Source organism: Myxocyprinus asiaticus, chromosome 15, assembly GCF_019703515.2.
Source record: "Myxocyprinus asiaticus isolate MX2 ecotype Aquarium Trade chromosome 15, UBuf_Myxa_2, whole genome shotgun sequence".
NCBI classification, from domain to species: Eukaryota; Metazoa; Chordata; class Actinopteri; order Cypriniformes; family Catostomidae; genus Myxocyprinus; species Myxocyprinus asiaticus.
The window spans coordinates 6,676,027-6,695,393 of NC_059358.1; the positions used below are offsets into that span (position 1 = coordinate 6,676,027).

General features: G+C 38.5%; 1 protein-coding gene across 7 annotated transcripts in view; it reads right to left on the minus strand.

Moving 5' to 3' along the window:
- Window positions 1-977: 977 nt before the first annotated feature.
- LOC127453089 (OTU domain-containing protein 7B-like) overlaps window positions 978-19,367 on the minus strand; it is a 63,443-nt gene continuing 45,053 nt past the window's right edge. For 4 of the 7 annotated variants that reach the window (XM_051719155.1, XM_051719154.1, XM_051719156.1 and 1 more), the window contains 11 exons: window positions 15,775-15,955; window positions 14,907-15,077; window positions 13,598-13,825; window positions 12,606-12,707; window positions 12,079-12,206; window positions 10,927-11,033; window positions 10,100-10,227; window positions 9,605-9,754; window positions 9,172-9,286; window positions 8,412-8,496; window positions 978-5,924 (listed from right to left, as the gene is read on the minus strand). In XM_051719155.1, coding sequence (XP_051575115.1) covers window positions 4,470-5,924; window positions 8,412-8,496; window positions 9,172-9,286; window positions 9,605-9,754; window positions 10,100-10,227; window positions 10,927-11,033; window positions 12,079-12,206; window positions 12,606-12,707; window positions 13,598-13,825; window positions 14,907-15,077; window positions 15,775-15,859 — 2,754 coding nt within the window. In that variant the 5' untranslated portion in view covers window positions 15,860-15,955 and the 3' untranslated portion in view covers window positions 978-4,469. The remainder of the gene's footprint in view (window positions 5,925-8,411; window positions 8,497-9,171; window positions 9,287-9,604; window positions 9,755-10,099; window positions 10,228-10,926; window positions 11,034-12,078; window positions 12,207-12,605; window positions 12,708-13,597; window positions 13,826-14,906; window positions 15,078-15,774; window positions 15,956-19,367) is intronic. The other 3 variants (XM_051719160.1, XM_051719158.1, XM_051719159.1) reach the window with 3 other exon arrangements.

A 19,367-nucleotide genomic window follows, 5' to 3' on the forward strand; every position in this document is an offset into this window, starting at 1 on the left:
TACCAAACACACACACACGCACGCACGCACACGTGCACACACACGTGTGCACACACACACACACGTGCACACACGCGCACACACTGAATTCCTTTTCGCGACTTAGCAGAGTGGAAATCTGATCTCTGGGTAGATGGTACATGAATTAAATTACATTGAGTTATTTGCTTACATTTTATATTCAAGTGCTTGACCAGAGAAAAAGTTTACTTTCCAAATCCAAAAGCAGCAGCATACTCTTTGTCCCTTATTTACACCATGAAATTGAAGTGTCAAAGGTCACTAAAAAAGTATTGTATTGATTCAGAAAAGGAGATCCTGTAGCAGTAGAAACCTAAACAAGTGCACCATCTATTGGTTATAAGAGAGGACAACTTTTCAAATTGATCTTGCTGCAAAGAAATACTTCACTCTGTCAAAAGTATTATGAAATTCGATGCTTTATAGGGACAGTTCACCCAAAAATAAAAATTCTGTCATCATTTATTCAAGCTTTTGTTGTTCAACACCTGTATGTATTTTTTGTATGAAAAAAATAAATAAAATATCAATGAAAGTGAATGGTGACTGAGGCTGTAATTCAGCCCAACATTTCCAGAAGTGTTCCATGAAAGAATGAACGGTATGGAACATCGTGAGGGTGAGTAAATTATGGCAGAATTTTCATTGTTGGGACTATTCCTTTAAAATGTAAATGTTCAATAGAATAGTCCTTATACACAATTTATAGCTTCAAACATACACTGTCTAATATTGTGTAGGTCTTCCTCGTGTCGCCAAAACATCGCCAACCCGCATCTAAGAATAGCATTCCGAGATGATATTCTTCTCAACACAATTGTACAGAGCAGTTATCTGAGTTACCGTAGACTTTGTCAGTTCGACCCAGTCTGGCCATTCTCCGTTGACCTCTCTCATCAACAAGGCATTTCCGTCCACAGAACTGCCGCTCACTGGATGTTTTTTGTTTTTGGCACCATTCTGAGTAAATTCTAGAGACTGTTGTGTGTGAAAATCCCAGGAGATCAGCAGTTACAAAAATACTAAAAACAGCCAATCTGGTACCAACAAACATGCCACGGTCCAAATCACTAAGATCACATTTTTTCCCCATTCTGATGGTTGATGTGAACATTAACTGAAGCTCCTGGCCTGTATCTGCATGATTTTATGCACTGCACTGCAGCCACACGGTTGGCTGATTAGATAATCGAATGGAAGATTGTTGGTGCCAGATGGGCCGGTTTGAGTATTTCTGTAACTGCTGATCTCCTGGGATTTTCACACACAACAAGTCTCTAGAATTTACTCAGAATGGTGCCAAAAACAAAAAACATCCAGTGAGCGGCAGTTCTGTGGACGGAAATGCCTTGTTGATGAGAGAGGTCAACGGAGAATGGCCAGACTGGGTCGAACTGACAAAGTCTACGGTAACTCAGATAACCACTCTGTACAATTGTGGTGAGAAGAATGTCATCTCAGAATGCTATTCTGAGATGCGGGTTGGCGCTGTTTTGGCAGCACGAGGGGGACCTACACAATATTAGGCAGGTGGTTTTAATGTTGTGGCTGATCGGTGTAGGTAGAAACCACACAAAGTGGTATGTTGTAGGTTAGTAAATTTTGTTAGCATACTAGCCTAGCATATATAATTGTATAATTCATTATGCAAATGTTGAAAAATTTAACAAGTGATGTGGCCTTGAGCTGACAAGAGTTATACACAAATTTGCATTCGACTGACTACATTTGTATTGAATGTTTTAAAGGTGGGAGAATCTACCACCAGTGCAGTACACTAACAGCTACCAACATCAGCTTTTCAAATGAACATGATCACAGCAGCAACATCTTTTACAGAACTACTGAGCCCATTACACATGAGCAATGAGAGCTGTCGCATCAGTTTAAAGGAACAGTTCACTCAAAAATAAAGTTCTGTCATCAATTACTCACCCTCATGTTGTTTCAGTAGGTAGAGAACAATTAGCATAATGTCCAGGCTGCTCTTTTCCATACAATGCAAATGAATAGTTACAGGCATTTTGAGCTCCAAAAATGCACCATAAATGTAGTTCATTCAAATTCTTTCAAGTCTTAAGAAGAAATGACAGACCTGAAAATCTTGCTAAATATAGAGTATATGTAAATGAGACTTGAGAGATATGGCGGAAGGGAAGATTTTCAGTGAGTAGCAACTGATCATCCCTACATAGCTATCCTACGGCTTCAGAAGACTTGTGTCAATAAAGTCGTATGAACTACTTTTATGGTGCTTTTAGAAAGTCATGTGGATTTACATGGAATTACATGAGGGTGAGTAAATGATGATAGAATTTTCATTTTTAGGTGAATGAACCCTTTAACAACTAGCTGGCTTTAACAAAAGCTGTACTGTCTGTTAACTGCGTAACAGGATTTTTGAAAGGTCATGTTTGTCATAAAATAATTTGTCAGTTTAGATACCGAGAGATCTGCTATCATCTCTCAAATGTCCATGAATACTGACAACACTATAATCAACACTGTGAACCCAAAAACAAACAAAAGCAGAAATTCAGTTCACCAATCTCCTGAAGGATTGAACTAAGACTTTAAAGGCAACTAGGAAACAAGTGAGCTTGCGCGCAACACAGTGGCACCTAAAGCCAAACCCTGACCTCCGCAGTTCACAGGAGGAAACTGCAAGCTCTACCTCTAGAATGGAGCATACCGCTGTATGATAGCCAGGCATGAAGTACAGCAACATAACTGTCTTATCATTGTCACGTCTTAAACCCACAACCTTACACGTACAACCTCTGGTCACAAGAAAAGTGCTTGAATTTGTGCAGCAAAGTCTACCGACTGCTCCGTCACAAGTATATGGAGCAATAATGCGACGTCTTTATGCAATGGAATATATGTCCAGTGAATTTGAGGGTAGCCTGATATCATCAAGGAACATCCTGTTTTATTTGAAGCAGTAACATTTAAAGGGAGCTTACTTCTAAGATGTCAGATATTTTTTCAATATTGGCCTCTTTTGACCTGCCAGTAACTTGCTTGACTTGAGCTAATTTATTAGTATAAATACTTCAGTATAAAGACCGCACAATGTACCATTCCTAAAAAATGGGGACTTGGTGCTCATCCCATGTATTAATATTAGGATACGACTACAGAAATCATGACATTTTCTATGGACAATACCAATGACTTTCCTTGATGAAGGGCATCAACTTGGATCTAATTTCAAAGGTTTTGCACTTAAACCCTTTTAAAATTTTGTTTTAGGAATTCCAACATGGAGGGAATTTATTATCTGGAATAATTTTGCGTTGCCTCGCATTAGTTTGTGTTTTCTTACAAAAAGTTTTGCGTCCCTTTGCAATGTTGTGTGTTCCCTTACAATTATTTTGGGTTCCCTTCCAATAGCTTAATACATCCCTTATGAAAATTAATTTACCATGGTTTTCTTACAGTAACCATATTTCAACAATGATATTTGTAGAAAAACTATAGTAAAAATACAATCTTCAATCATTCTGAAAAAAACAAAAAACAAAACAAACTAGTTACTACAGTTTTACTATAGTTATACCATGCTTAATTTGTGGTACACGTACAATGATTTTTAAAACCATGCTTCCCACCAAATACCGTAGCACTACGGTTACTGTAGTAAAAGAATGGTTAATTTTCGTTAGGTATGGGTAAAGCTTTGCGAGTGAACCCAAAACTGCACGGTAACGCAAAACTATTGCAAAGGATGAAAAAAAAACATAAATTACTTCCTTGTCCTCTAAGGGGCTTCATATAACAGAATGTAAACAACAGTAATTTATAATACAGACATTATGTGTGAAGGAGTGAGAGAGACCTAAAGCAAAACCTTTGGCTGTCAAGGTTCAAGCTGAACATCTTAGAAGCAAGAAAGCACCATTTCTGAAGACAGCTAATTTAAGCCAGCTGGTTATGTCTTCAAAAGGGGTGCAGGTTAAAGTATTAGAGCATGAAACAAATGGGCCCTCATGGATAGCGCTCACTTTCAGTTGACATTGTATTGTTGCCTTAAAAAATGCAATATGGCAAATCTTATAATGATTGCAGATGAAATCCGATCCCATCTCTAAATGCCTATTATTTTATACAAATGCAGCTGATAAGCATTTTCTGGTTGTGCTTAATGTGTATTTTTGGGGTATACGCATGTTTGTGTGATGCAAGGTAGCACGTTGTGCTCCAATGTCTATTTGCCTGTGCTCTACATTCTCGCCACTAGAGGAGACAGCTAAGAGGATGACCACAACCAAGCAAATGTGGGAGGAGCTTAAAGCTCCTGCCTATGAGCCACAGCAAATGTAACACAACAGCAGTCCCATTTCCACCACGGCCAATCGCCATTGTCCCCTCGGTCACGGAGTCTCAGTAACCTGGTTCGGAAAGGCTGATCTCATCTCAAAGAGAAAGCAGAACCGGCTGTCTAGTCAGAACCTGTGAATGGCTGGCTCTGTTTCCCTTCTCTTCAGCTCCTCTCTGTAGCAGTATGAGCAGTAGTTGCCCGTCTCTGGGTGACCGTAGTAATTGCAGGAAGGCGTTCTGCATCTGCTTGACTGCAGACTGGCCAGGCCACCTGCACTGCCTAAGGAATAATGTCTCACTGGCATTGGCCCATTGTGACTATCCAAATTAGAGGGGAAGTCCCGCAAGCCATTTGTGTACCCTCCCTTGGTCGGTTTGGTTGGGTATTCAGTTGGGTCATGCTCCTGAGAAAAAGACGTCAGGCAGGGAGTGATACGGGATGGGCTCCCCAAAGTGGTGGAAGGTGGATGGTACTGGGTATGGGGAGGACCCTGTGCTAGGGGACAGTGTCGGGGTAGGGTAGCATAGGATGGCAGGCCAGGGTAAGAGGATGGTGATCCTCCTGCAAGCTGCCGTCGAGTATCCATGTAACCATGCATATGCAGATGTTGGGTGATTGGGGAAGAAGAATGATCAATGATGGTAGGCCTTGGTATGGGGACAACACCAGAGTACATGGCTGGGCTGAAAGAGGAGGACTTCAAAGCACTGAAGTTAGGAGGCGAGTTATCAGTAGCTTCCTCCTTGCCTTCAAAACCTCGGTAACTCAACTCCGGCACGTCCTTTTTTAATTGGGATCCACCGATTGTTGTAAGACCACCCACAGCTTTGCGTTCAGCTTCCCTCCTCTGTTCCTGCTCTGCGTGAAAGCGCTCCTCTGCATCCAACAGGTAGCGCTGGATCATCTCCTCCTGGAACGGCTGCCGGTTGCTGGTAGTGAGTAGAGCAGCAAAGATGTACTTTCTCTCACCTTGCATGGTAGATCGGAGGATGCTAAGACTCACCTTCACATCCGAACTATATTTGAAAGGGTCACCTTCGGAAGAGCAGTTTCCATTTTGACGCTCGCTGTTTGAAGAGGGTGAACCTTTCCCTGAGTCCTCAGAGCCAGTCTGAATGGAGGGAGAGCTGTCTTTACTGCCCTTGCTACCTCTCAGACAGCCTTTGATCTTTTCCTGGCCCTCCGGTTTGCCTCCACTCCCACTTGCATTCTTCCCTGTCATCAGGCCTCCCACATTCTTCTTCAGCTTACTGCCCAGGCTTTTGCCAAAACTGCCCAGCTTGTTGGCAACAGAGTCTGCGCGTTTCTTGTCCTTATCCTTGTCTTTGTCTTTCTTGCCCTTCTCCTTGCCAATTGTGCCGGTCAGCCCTGTCGAGCTATTACTGGATGAGCTAGAAGAACTGGATGTTCCACCACTAGTTTTGCCTGTTCCCCAACTGGTTCCAGCAGTACTGCTGTCTCCGTTGCCATTGGAACTGCTGCTGACTGACTCCTTATCGGACTCTCCAGAGTCTGGTGGGGTGCGGGCATCCTCTCCTGCAGATGCTGTAGGTGACTCTGGCTGGGCAAGTGGAGCTTGCTGTGGATGCAGACAAAGAAGGTCAAATATACAAGATGATTTAGTATCAACACGTGCAGTCCAAACTGCTAAATCCTCTGGTTTACCAGAGGACATCTGGAAGTTCAAAGAAATGCGACTTCACACATGGCCAGTGAAAAGCTAGGACATACCAACTGATTCTTTATTATTACTCTTTTCACATTTTAGAACAATAGTAAAAGTCATCAAACTTATGAAATAACACAAATGGAAGTATGGGATTTATATTGTGACCAAAACTGTAATATTTTGACTTCTTCAAAGTAGCCAACTGTTTAGGGCTGTTACAGTGGCAATTTTTTTAACCACCGTGGTGGTTAAGGGCAATCACCGCTGATGAACAGAGTTATACAGTGGTTGAAGGGCAGGGGAGGGAGTGCGTGCAAATTATGTGTTTACTGCGCATCAATCTTTAAAGAGTGCGTCATTGAACACAAAATAAAAATTAATTTTTTGTTATTTTGACCAGTTGTCATTTTCTGCAAAAAAATGCTCTAAATGACAATATTTTTATTTGGAATTTGGGGAAAAATGTTGTCAGTAGTTTATAGAATAAAACAAAAATGTTAATTTTACTCAAACACATACCTATAAATATTAAATCCAGAAAAACAGATAATTTTGCAGTGGTCGCTTAATTTTTTCCACAGCTGTGTATATGTATACATATGTATATATATTTATGTAGCCTATATATCAGCTTAATCAACTATATCAACAATATAAATATAGTATTATAGCCTAAATCTGTGAATTAACGAAGGTAGCAAATGCACAACGGAGCTTGAGTTCTAGATAATGTGCATAAACTGGCGCAAGCCCTTTCTTTTAATGTTGTTTGTTTACATGTTATCACAAATAAACTCTTCTGCGTTAGTATGTGAAATAATTTAGGAATTGTAACTTCAGTCAGGGACGAATACAGCTAGTCGTGGTGTGCGTTTGGCTTGAGTTGCACGCTAATGTTTATCTTGTGAATATGCCGTTACCATAACAATGCGCTCTGAAGCTCAAAATAAAGAAGTCTCTAAAAAATGTATATGTCTCTATGATAAAGTAAAGCACAGTTACTAATGATCTAATACTTTATTATACACACTAAATTACATTATTTCAGATATTTAATTCAAGTTTTCTTAAGGTCTTTTATGCAAGTTGATATGTTTACGTCACGTGAATAACTGCCGGAGGCACACTGCCACCGCAGTGGGGCGGTTGTCACTCTGATGCTACCAGCCCTACACCTGTTGCCTAAATAACAGCTCTACACACTCTGGGCATTTTCTTAACAAATTTCACAAATTATAGGGATGTTTTTTAAACAGCACAAAAGTTTTTTCAGTGTATGCTGGAAACTTGTTGACTGCTTTTCCTTCACTATGTTCTCCAAGCATTTAAAGTCAACAACCATTTAAATCTTTTGTACAGAAATGCATACATAAGCACAATTTATATGTACAGCATTTTAGAATTAGTCTTTTATTTGGCCAGTGTTTTTTTTATTTATTAGAGCTCAACAGGACCACTAGAGAATCTCAATGGAAATAAGCCATAGGCGTTACTGTGTTTGTTTATCCTTTAAGTTTTATTATTATTATTATTGTCTGGGATAGTATATATATTATCATTCCTGTACATTTTGTAAAAATGTGTCAAATAAATCAGATGAAATAAAATACAAAAACCTCCATTCACTTTCAATATAAGGAGAGATTTCTTATTTTGTGTTCCACAGAAAAAAGTTGAGCGGCATGACGGTGAGTTATTGATAACATTTCTTTGATTTGGGGGAGAAACCTTTCCTCTACCATTACGAAAAACAAACTCCAGACTGTGTCCAAACTTTTGACCGGGAAGTGACTGGTATTTAAAGTTACATAATCATAAAACTTAATCATAAACATCATAAACTTGATACCAAGGGCACATGAGTCATTTGAAAACAAGCCTCTGAAAGTCCACTAGATAAAGCGGTGTTAGCAATAAAATGTACATTGGTGTTGTCAAAATAAACATTTTCTGTAAGTGATTTCTTTCATGGAAAAGTATGCAAAAAATGTTCCTACTCCCTTAAAGATATTAATGAAATAAGTGTCCTGAGGTATCTCACCGGTCTCTGTGACAGCTGTAGACTTTGTAAGCAGCAAACAAAAATGATACTTTTCACCTGTCAATCATTTGCTGCTCCTGATTTAAAGCAGATCATTTAGGCTATTATCCATAATGTTTGGCAGTTGAGGATGCTATTGTGCCACTATTGAATTTGACAGCCACAGGAACAAACAATGCTGCCCTTTTGCTCAGTTTTGGTCTCAAATTTATTTTTGGAGGGCGGGGTCTTGTAATGAGGGGGCATGGCTAATTCAAAAGCTCAGTCAGGTGAAAGCTTCAGAACACTAAAATCGCTTACAGCACCTTTAACCATAAAATAATTGTTAGCATGCCCAACAAAGCAAAATAGCTCACCTGTACCTCACACGGTAGAGGAAGCCAGGTGACAGTCATGTAGCTGTGTAGCAGATGGAGCTTGGCCTCCAGAGATAGTGTTACACTGAAAACAAACAACAGACAGGTCAGAGTGCTGATATTTGCATACAAGCTTCATTTTAACTGCTTCTGATAACAAAGATGTAACAGTTAGATGATGGACATATTTTATGCCTGATGCATAAATTACATTTCTTAAAATATATTGTGTATGATTATTTTTGACATGTATAAAAGCAACTCTACTTCTGTGCCCCTTGTAAGATGTGCCGAGGTGTTTAGAGTGATATTTAAGTGAAATATTTTAAAACAGTACATTAAATAATGGGACATTTATTAAACTAAATGCAGATGCTGTTTCTGTGGAAAAAAGGGAACTACAGGTGTGACAGAATAAACTCTGAGCTATTTGAAGGCTTCCCTGTGTTCTATTCATAGCAAGCGTTTAGCTATAATCTGCATTAAAGAGCGAGAGTTGCTAATCTTGTGTGTTGGCCAACACCACACAGTCACAGCAAGCCCTACAGGACTAATACAATCACTATGGTCAGACATTACTGAACTCTGCTGTAGGTCAGTCAGAGCCGAGTCATTTGGCACTGCATAGTGTTGTCAAAATAACCTGAATACTTGGAAACATTCCTGTATCTGTAGCATTCTTATAACTGTGACACGTTGATTACCACTGGAAATCATTTCAACTCATCCCTAACACAGACGAGTGCATTGAAACTTCTACCTTGCTAGCATCACATTGTCGTTGTCATCTTTGCCCCACTCCCAGTCTTCCCCTGGATCCACAGCAAAGTGCAAAGGCAGCATCTTATGATCTGAGTCTGTCAACGGGATAACCACTGTGGAGATTTTTTTTTAAAGGTAACAAATGGTCAATGCATTCTGAATCACTCTTTTTCTGTACCACATTTTTATTACTGCTTAAAGTACAAACACAATACAGTGTTCAAGAAAACTTCAGAGTAGAGTTTAAGACCCTTGAAGGAATAAGCTGGATAAAGAGGATAAATAAAGACTTCATGGCAGCTACAAATGGTTGGCGTGTTTGTTTGTTTGTTTTACTTGTAAAACCTGGTTTATTGGGTAAGAACAAAAAACTGCATGCACCATAAAAGCAAAATGAGTTGCTACAAAAAAATAAAATAAACAGTCATCACCTTGTTCTTTTGAACTGTCCTTCTGCTCCATTGAGACCAGGGCTGAGAAATGGGCCTGGTCATATGCCAGAACAAGAGGGGAGCGGTGACACTTGTTGGCTGGTACTTCCAGGGGCAGGTAAATCCCTCCAAATGGGATTGGTGCAAAAGCTGAAGAACAGAAAAAAAAAAAACAACTCACACATATGCTTTGCTTATGTAGAATGGAAAGATAAAACAAAAGTTAAATATGATATAAAAAAATAAATAATTATTTTCTACCATGTTGCGGAACGTGTTAATATGGTAAATATGCTCATGGTTGTGACGTCATTAAATTACAGATTTTGGGGAGGGAGCTTTGTGTTGTGAACGTTAGACTGTCTTTTTAAAAATGGCAAGGAAGAACCTATCAGTTAATTTTCCAAGGTTAAGAAAACATAACAAAACAAGAGAAGCACAAGCAGTGTGGAGTTTGAGAGAGATTTATTGTAAGTGTGAATATATTCTTCATACCTTCTCCCCCAGAGTCTCGCAGCATGGTGTCGGCCACCACCACAATCGGCCTGCGGAGCACGTGAGCCAGAACGAACACATGAAACTCCTCCAGACTCTCATACACCGGCTCCTCCTGCGACTCAGCACTGCATGACACAAAACACACTCACGGCATGAGCGCAATACAGCAGAACATTTCTGGTTGTTCTTCAGTGATAAGCCTCATGTCATATGGAGATACCCAAGATAAAAATATACAACTTCAGGGGCCTGGGTAGCTCAGCGAGTATTGACGCTGACTACCACCCATGGAGTCGCGAGTTCAAATCCAGGGAGTGCTGAGCGACTCCAGTCAGGTCTCCTAAGCAACCAAATTGGCCCGGTTGCTAGGGAGGGTAGAGTCACATGGGGTAACGTCCTCGTGGTCGCGATTAAGTGGTTCTCGCTCTCAGTGGGGCACGTGGTAAGTTGTGCGTGGATCGCAGAGAGTAGCATGAGCCTCCGCGGTGTCATGCACAACGAGCCACGTGATAAGATGCACGGATTGACTGTCTCAGAAGCGAAGGCAACTGAGATTTGCCCTCCACCACCCGGATTGAGGTGATTAACTGCGCCACCACGAGGACCTAGTAAGTAGTGGGAATTGGGCATTCCAAATTGGGGAGAAAAGGGGATTAAATAAATAAATAAATAAATAAATTATTTATTTATATATATATATATATATATATATATATATATATATATATATATATATATAACACACACACACACACAACTTCCAGTCTGTAGCATAAAATCAGCTTCTGAGGAGTAAAAAGGAGTAAAGAAAAAGGTAAACACACCCGTTGCTGCCGTTGGTGCTGTAGTGTATCCTGGGTTCACTAGACGCCAACTTCAACAACTCATTCCACTCTTTTTGCCACTCTTCCTCCGTGTACACCAGCCCTGACTGCAAACACACACACACACACACACACACACACACAAAAATTAGGCCTCTGTTTATTACTTATAATTATGATTTGCTTTCAATACAAAATTGATCTTTGCATTTAAATTTCTACAAAAATTATTTACTTCTTTTTATTTAAATACTAAAAATTAGGGATGTCCCAATACCATTTTATTGAGAACGAGTAGGTGTACCTGTTTTTTTTTTTGTTGTTTTTTTTTCTGAATTCCATATCAACAGTTTATTTCAATTTTATCATCAAAATGGTGTCTAAATAAATAAATTCATTAAAACTTTAATCAAATGAAAATAGATCAATTAATTTCCAACATAATACTGTATTATTTTTATCAAATAAAGTGCTTTAATACAGAACCTCACAGCACAATCCAAAATACAACATCGGAGTTATTTTTGTCATATAAAGTGCTGCAAAACAGAGTATCACAGATGTGAGATATTGCTTTAATATAATACAATTACTATTGATTTATTATTAGCAGTAGTAGTATTACAGTGAATATTGCATAACACAGTAGTGATATTTTTTTGGTCATACTTTTTCCATTTAAATTGAGCTTTTATTTTGACGAAAGCTTTATTTTGGAGTGAAGCCTTTTAAGTTTCTGCATGTTTTTGACAGTAGCTTCTCACTTTCAGAAAAACAGGTCGCTATGTGATCCAATGTGATTATTAAACCGCAAAAGGCAGCTATTTAATTAAATAAACATGTCTGCATTTGCCTTGTGCTACGAAGTGAATTAGCACTCTGCTTGCCGTCATCTGCTACAAACAGAGCACAAAGCTCATGATGGTGTTTTTAGTGTATTAGCCACAGAGCTCTAAAAACGTATGAGCAGTCGGCGTTGGCAAAACACCGGCTCCACACATTCACAAGCGCTCACATTTGAAGCACGCAGCACATGCTTCAATAATAACCACACTAGCATATAACGTGATTTTAATTTGTGTGCTGAATGTTTCCAGAATGACATTCTTATGTCAGACGGTATCGGTTTTGATAAACATAAACTGCTCTAACCTCTTTGTTCTGCATAGTCTGCTGCCATCTCCATCTGCGTTTTAGAGCCTCCCTTTCTTGCCCATGATCCATCAGTGCATAGAGAGACTTCCGCAACATCAGGTCTCGGTCATGGAAGCCCCACATACCTGTATAGTAATGTTCATTAATGTAAAATTAATTTGAGTAATTTATAATCTGCCCCTCCACCTTAGCACTCAAATCTCATTCATTCATGCAAGGATAGTATGGCATGTCATGATCGCTCAAAGATAATGACATTAGACATCAAACTTGATGTGTGCCAAGTTTGAAGGTGCGCAAGCATGAATGCCTCATTGATTTTTGAAGAGAATAAATTGTGTTATATCCGGTAAACTTTGATCTAAACAAACTGCTGGAAGCAATAAGGACTATGAACATGTTATGGCATGCATGCAAGATGTTTCTACAGTGGAATAAAAAGGTACAATGCAAAAAGGGCACAAAGTGTAGTCATCTGCTCTGTGCTGATCACTTGCAGATCAGAGGACAGTTTGGACACTCACCCAGAGAGGCTGCATGTAACAGGCAATTCCCATCTCCACTAGTAGCCAGAGGCAATAAACTCTGACAGCCAGTCCCCAAACGAGTCCACCAGTTTAGCCGGCCTTTTAAAAAAAAAAAAAATAGTCATAAATGACAACTTTCTCAAGTCTGTGGCTACAGACACTTAACACTTCCTAAAAGTCTTGCTATAGCTCTATTCAAAAACCTAGGGAGATGCCTAGATTGGCAGCATTTTAAGGTGACATAGGTGCACTCCAGACATGAAGGCTTTTAGGCATAATTATGCTACCTTTTAAGATATATTCTTCTGGCCAAATTCTAAGGCAGCACCGCATATGTCCTTTACAAGTGAGAAATGTTGATTATAAATATACTTGAGCTTTATTTAATAGTGAAAAATAAATGTACTTCTGCTTCATTCAATACAGAAAACTAATACAGTTAATGAAAAACAGAAAGTTCCTGCAGTTTTTAACCACATCCCACAGCAATACAGTGTACAAGAAAACAGAGAAATATGTACAATTGTACAATAACAATAATATACTGTAGTTATTTTTAGTTATTATAAAATGTCTACATTTGTAATATATTTCTGTAATTTCTTAATGTAGAAATAATAAACATTATTATTATGATTATTACTATTCAGAATTATTCAGTGTTACTGTAAATTAAAATGATATCATATTTAAGTAGACTGGGTTCCAAAAAAAAAAAAAATTAAGAGAAAAGCAGAACCCATCACAAGTGCTAGATTGCTAGATCTCTTTTTTGAAGTTATGATCTTTTGCCTCGATTCACAGTCTCCACAGTTTTATGTAGATTTCAGTTAGCATGCTGCCACAGAAGTATGGCAGCATGCAAGGGAGGTTTTGAAATGGAGCAGTTATGTCAGAAGAATTAAAAACTCATAATTTGAGAATATTTGATTTACATAAATCCTCAAAGGATTAAGATAAAAGCAGATTCTTGAAATGGAATGACTTACCAGCATGCTCCAATGCCACCATCATTGACTGCTCAATGAGGTCTCTTTCGATGAAGCCGCGGAACTCATCTCTGAAGACGGTGAGGTCGGGTAATTGGAAGGTGCAGAGCGGAGTGTCGAGAAGCGGCTCGTTGATGCTGCCCATACAGGACATGTGAGAACGGGCCAGAGAGACGATGGTGGAGCTGGCGTGAGAAATCCCCCTCGACAAGCGCTTCTCTGTGGCTGCTGCCATGATACATGTTCAAATTACTACGTATACAGGAGAATATGAAACTAAACACTGGTAACCTATTACTTGATAGACCTATTCTTACCTGCGCTCAACTCCTTTTATTTTATTAGTCAGGTGAGAGTGGGCAAGGCTTTAAAATGGCATCATATGCAACTAGTGTCATGATTCGAGTAAATCATTTACATAAATTATGAAACACAGATGGAGAACTGAGTACATGCCATGCACAGGGTTCCCACCATGGTCACAAATTAACCAGGGCTCGGTGCAAAAATACAATTAAAGGTGACAAAAACAGGCCAAATTTTAAAATGTGCCCCTGTTATGAATTCCTCAGATTTTTCCTCATATATTTCATGATGTTCTGTTTTAGGCCTATCTAGTTAGGGTTTTAATGCCAATGCAGACACCATTGTGACCTGTAGTTGTCATATACCTGTGTACACTGTCTCAAAGGCGAGTGTTGTTTAATATGTAGCTGATTTGAACTGGGCTTTCATAAAAATACAATCCACTCTGAAAACAGAACCAAAAACCTAAAACTAGAACTGGAAACTGTGATTTTATTAAAATCTAATATTATTCTAGACAGTAAAGATTAATAATATAACAGTGACTGTTTACGTTTTCAAAACATATTATAAAAGGACATTTATACAGTATGCTATAATATCTTGTGCATTATTTATCGCTCCTTTCGAATTTGATGTCGGTTTGATTTTATAGTATTTGATGTGGACTTTTGGTGTCCTTTTTTATGTTCTCCATCATTTTGTGTGAAAAGAAAAAAATAAATCCTCATAAAAGCATAAATGCATAAATTTCAGGGGGCAAATGTTGCCCCATAATAAAAAAGTATATTTTGACAAGTAACTTTCCATGACTTTGCACTCACAAAGAGCAATTTCTTGCCAGTGAAATATTTCAGAGTGGTAAATAACTGGTGGAAATTTTCATTACTTCTCTATAAAATATTTTTGTATTAAGTTCCATGACTTTTCTAGGCCTAGAAATGACAATTTTAAACTTCCCTGACATTTCCAGGTTATCAGTGCTTTCCAGTACTCTTCGTACCTTGCCAAACCTCATCTTGGCGATGCAAGAGGGACCGCCCCATCCGAGCCATCTCCTTATCAACAGTGGGGTACTCTCTCTCCTCTGTAAAGGTGCATGACAGGTTACCGGCATGCACTTGTCTCAGCTGCTCAAAGTCGCTCAGTGCAGCTGTGAGGTCCCAGTTCTTGCCTGCGAGGAGCGGCACATTAATAAAGTTCAAGAAAACCAAAGGGCATAGTTCCTCAGCACATCTGCTCAAGAAGTTAAACATTAACCCAAGCGTCAGGACATCCAGCAACAGTCAACGACACATTCCGCAGCAGTTCCCTGTGTAAATACTGGCCTGTTAAGTACGCATACTGCAGAACTATATATTTTTAACTCATTCTCTTATCTGCACTGAGCGTTGCTAGGCAACATGCGCTGGATTAGTTAAGTCTTTCCCTTACTGCACAACTTCACATAGACTCTTTAGCCACTACTTTTTGCCCTCCTGTAGTCAGTTAATCATAAAGCAATAAAGGTTGTCTATCACTAAGGTTGGGCGGTATACGCCATTTCATTTATACAGCTGTATTTCCACAGGACGATTTTAAAAATCTGACACCAAGCAGAAAACTATAGGTCCTCTGCACACTGTGTTGTAGGAGAATGCTGATGAAGACAGCTACGTTGATTATAAGGGAGAAATTTCGTTTGGGTTATCAGAATTTAGTAGATTCTGATTCCCAATCTGAATTTAGAGTTATTTTTATATCTTTTGTTTTGAACTCAAGTGTTACATTACGTGAAGCTGTTTTTGCGCTGGTGCCGCAATGATTCATTTTTTTATGCAAATATATTTTGCTGTCTGTCCATCAAGTTCCAAATAAAAGGAGAAAAATACCCTCCAGCAGGTCTCTGGCCAGTCCAGGTTCAGCTCCAGTAGAACGGACAAAGTCGGACAGGACCGCGTCCATATCCAAAGTCATGTGATCATGAATTTACGATGCAGAAGGGGACATCAGCAGAGAGAAATGACAGGAGAACAGTCCTCCCTTAAAACAAAAGCCCTGTTTTGGCCACACCTAGAGAGAAATGGAGAAAGAGAGAAGAAAGAGGCAATCGTTATTGAGTTCTTGCTCAAGCTTTGGCCATTGGTGCACATAACTGAGATCTGTTGACTCCAGCAGTCACATGTCTTTCCAGTGACCTCTGCTATGGAGCTCATCTGAACGCTTCAGTTTGCATTACAGAGAATTTGCAATTCATTAAAACATGACTAATATGATACAGCTGTTTTTAGACACATTTCCTAGTTCCATGTAGAGGTTGGCCGATTTATGTTTTTGCTGATTAATCTGTGCCAATAGTTGCTATTCAAACTATTGGTTATCAATCTGATATGGAGGAGAAATATTAATTATTTACACCTAATGGTGTTTTTCTGTATCTATACGTATCCATCGTAACTGACAAAATTATCCATATAGTTATCCTCACTTCAATTCATATTTTGTTATTTTGCTTAGATAATCAAGTGTTGTAAATAGAAGCGAGGGCATGCAAAGAAAAGTTTGACTATATGGAAACGTATATTATGTTTCCCTTGTCTGTTTGTGTGAACAGCGAGGAGCACAGACATTTCAAAATAAGAGTACCTGGTAGAGCTGTCATGATTATGAAATCTGGCTGACGATTAATTGTCAAACATATAATTGCGATTATGACGATTAATTGTCTGTTTTAGGTCTTCCACGATTAATTATCAAATAAACTGTCTTTTTTTTTTTTTTTTTTTTAAGGTGTGCTCTTAAGAAGTCATTTTTACTAGGGGTGCACAGATCGAAATCGGCCGATCTTCGTCTTAAATCCATGATCAGCCAATCGTGCCTAGATTTAGGGCCGATATTTTTTGCATGATGAGTGACTCCAGCCAGGTCTCCTAAGCAGCCAAATTGGCCCAGTTGCTAGGGAGGGTAGAGTCACATGGGGTAACCTCCTCGTGGTCGTGATTAGTGGTTCTCGCTCTCAAATGGGGCGCATGGTAAATTGTGCGTGGATCGCGGAGAGTAGCATGAGCCTCCACATGCTGGGAGTTTCTGTGGTCTCATGCACAGCGAGACACGTGATAAGATGCGCGGATTGAGACTTGTCCTCCACCACCCGGATTGAGGTGAGTAACCGCGCCACCATGAGGACCTACTAAGTAGTGGGAATTGGGCATTACACATTGGGAGAAAAAGGGGATTAAAAAAAAATAAAAATAGTGATATGTGTTACAGATGTTAACGATTTCTCACTGGAGCAGTTTTAGAGCTTGTAATGGATATATTTTTCTTATATTTGAACGTATCTCTGCTGTGTGTGATGCTCTCATGGATTTTACTGGTTGCCAGTATGTCAGAACTATTCATAACTGTGTTCAATACAAATAAAAGTTAGCAATTCACAATTAATGTAATTTTAATGCAATTTTGGTAAAAATGTATAAAAAGGTTTAATTTCTTTTACATTAGTTAATGCATTAGGTATTATGAACAAAAAATGAACATTATATTTTTTTACAGAATTTATTAATCATAATGTTAGTTAATAAAAATACAATTGTTCATTGTTAGTTCAAAGTGCATTAATGTTAACTAATACAACTTTTGATTTTAAAAATGTATTAGCATACAGTATGTTGTAACTAACATTAAGTTCATTAGTTCATGTTAACTAATGTTGTTAAATAATGTTAACAAATGGAACCTTTTTGTAAAGTGTTACCGTAATTCTTCTGTGTGGGGCATAAACGTATAACTGCAGCATATAACTTGCAAAAGTGTGGCAAAGGGCACTTTATAAAAAAAATAAAAAAAAAAAAAAATCAGTATCGGGTAATCTTAGTGTTAAAAAAATAAATTAATTAATTAATTAATTAATAAAAAAAAAAAAAAAAAAAAAAAAAATCGGCCTCAAATTTCCTGAACGGTGCACCACTAATTTTTACATATTTAACTTCAAATATATAAATCAAATACTAAAATAGGAATAAACTATTTAAAAACGTATGGATGACATAACAATTAAAATATCTAAATATTCCTAAATACTTAAAATATGTCTCTTTTTGGTCAACTTTAGCTTTGGTCAATTTGTTTATTGAACTCTCTCTCTCTCTCTCTCTCTCATATATATATATATATATATATAAAATAAAATAAAACAACCTTGAGCTGAACACGTTCAAAACGGTGGAGATGATTGTGGACTTTAGGAGGAACACCCCAACACTGACCCCCCTCACCATTCTAAACAGCACTGTGGCAGCAGTGGAGTCATTCAGGTTCCTGGGCACTACCATCTCACAGGACCTGAAGTGGGAGACTCACATTGACTCCATTGTGAAAAAGGCCCAGCAGAGGTTGTACTTCCTTCTCCAGTTGAGGAAGTTCAACCTGCCACAGGCGCTGCGGATACAGTTCTACTCAGCGGTCATTGAGTCTGTCCTCTGCACTTCAATAACTGTCTGGTTTGGTTCAGCTACGAAATCAGACATCAGAAGCCTACAAAGGCCAGTTCAGACTGCTGAGAGGATTATTGGTTGCCCCCTGCTCTCCCTTCAAGAACTTAACACTTTATAATATATATTGTCCTATTGTGTATTTCTACATATACTTTATTTTCTATCCACTTTTTATTTTTATTCTATTTATTATTATCTTGTTGCTGTATTGTTTGTGCGCTGGAAGCTTCTGTCACCAAGACAAATTCCTTGTATGTGTAAGCATACTTGGCAATAAAGCTCATTCTGATTATAGAAGAAAATGTAAGGAACAAAAAGACTTGACATTTAAGGTTGAATGACTCGTGTAATGATCACTTCTCTATTTTGATATTTCACGTATGCATTACATGAAAGACGAAAGAAACTATAACGGAATACTGCTGTCTGATTTTAGTAAGGGGTACAATGCATATGCACATATTACAGAACACTTCTCTAAAGTATATAGATGGAGCCCAGATTTGTATGATCATGAAGGTAATGTGGTCTGCCTTAAACAGAATAAATAAGACACTGACAAATCATCAGTAGTCTATGTGTGTAATAAATATGAAGTTAGACTATCCAGCTTTTTTATAAAAATATAAAAAGTGAGATGGCATGCTATAACTCAAGCAATCCAGACTGGTAATGTAAACAATTAGGTTCAGAATGTGTGTTGTACATTCGAAGTTCACTATATTTTTATTCAGCACTAGTACAAATGTGTAAGAGAAAGTGAAATATAATTTTATCAAACAGCCAAGACATGCAATACACACTTCTAAAACGGGTAAAGGCGGCTGTTGTTTCAGTCAGCCATAGGTCTGGTAAATGTCCTTTGCCCATATGATTATGAAATAAGGTTCTTGATGAAACTTGCTGTTAGGTGAAGGTGAAACATTATAATAAGTATCCCTGAAGTATACATTTTTGTGTTTTCACAATGTTGTTGATCACAGTTGTTT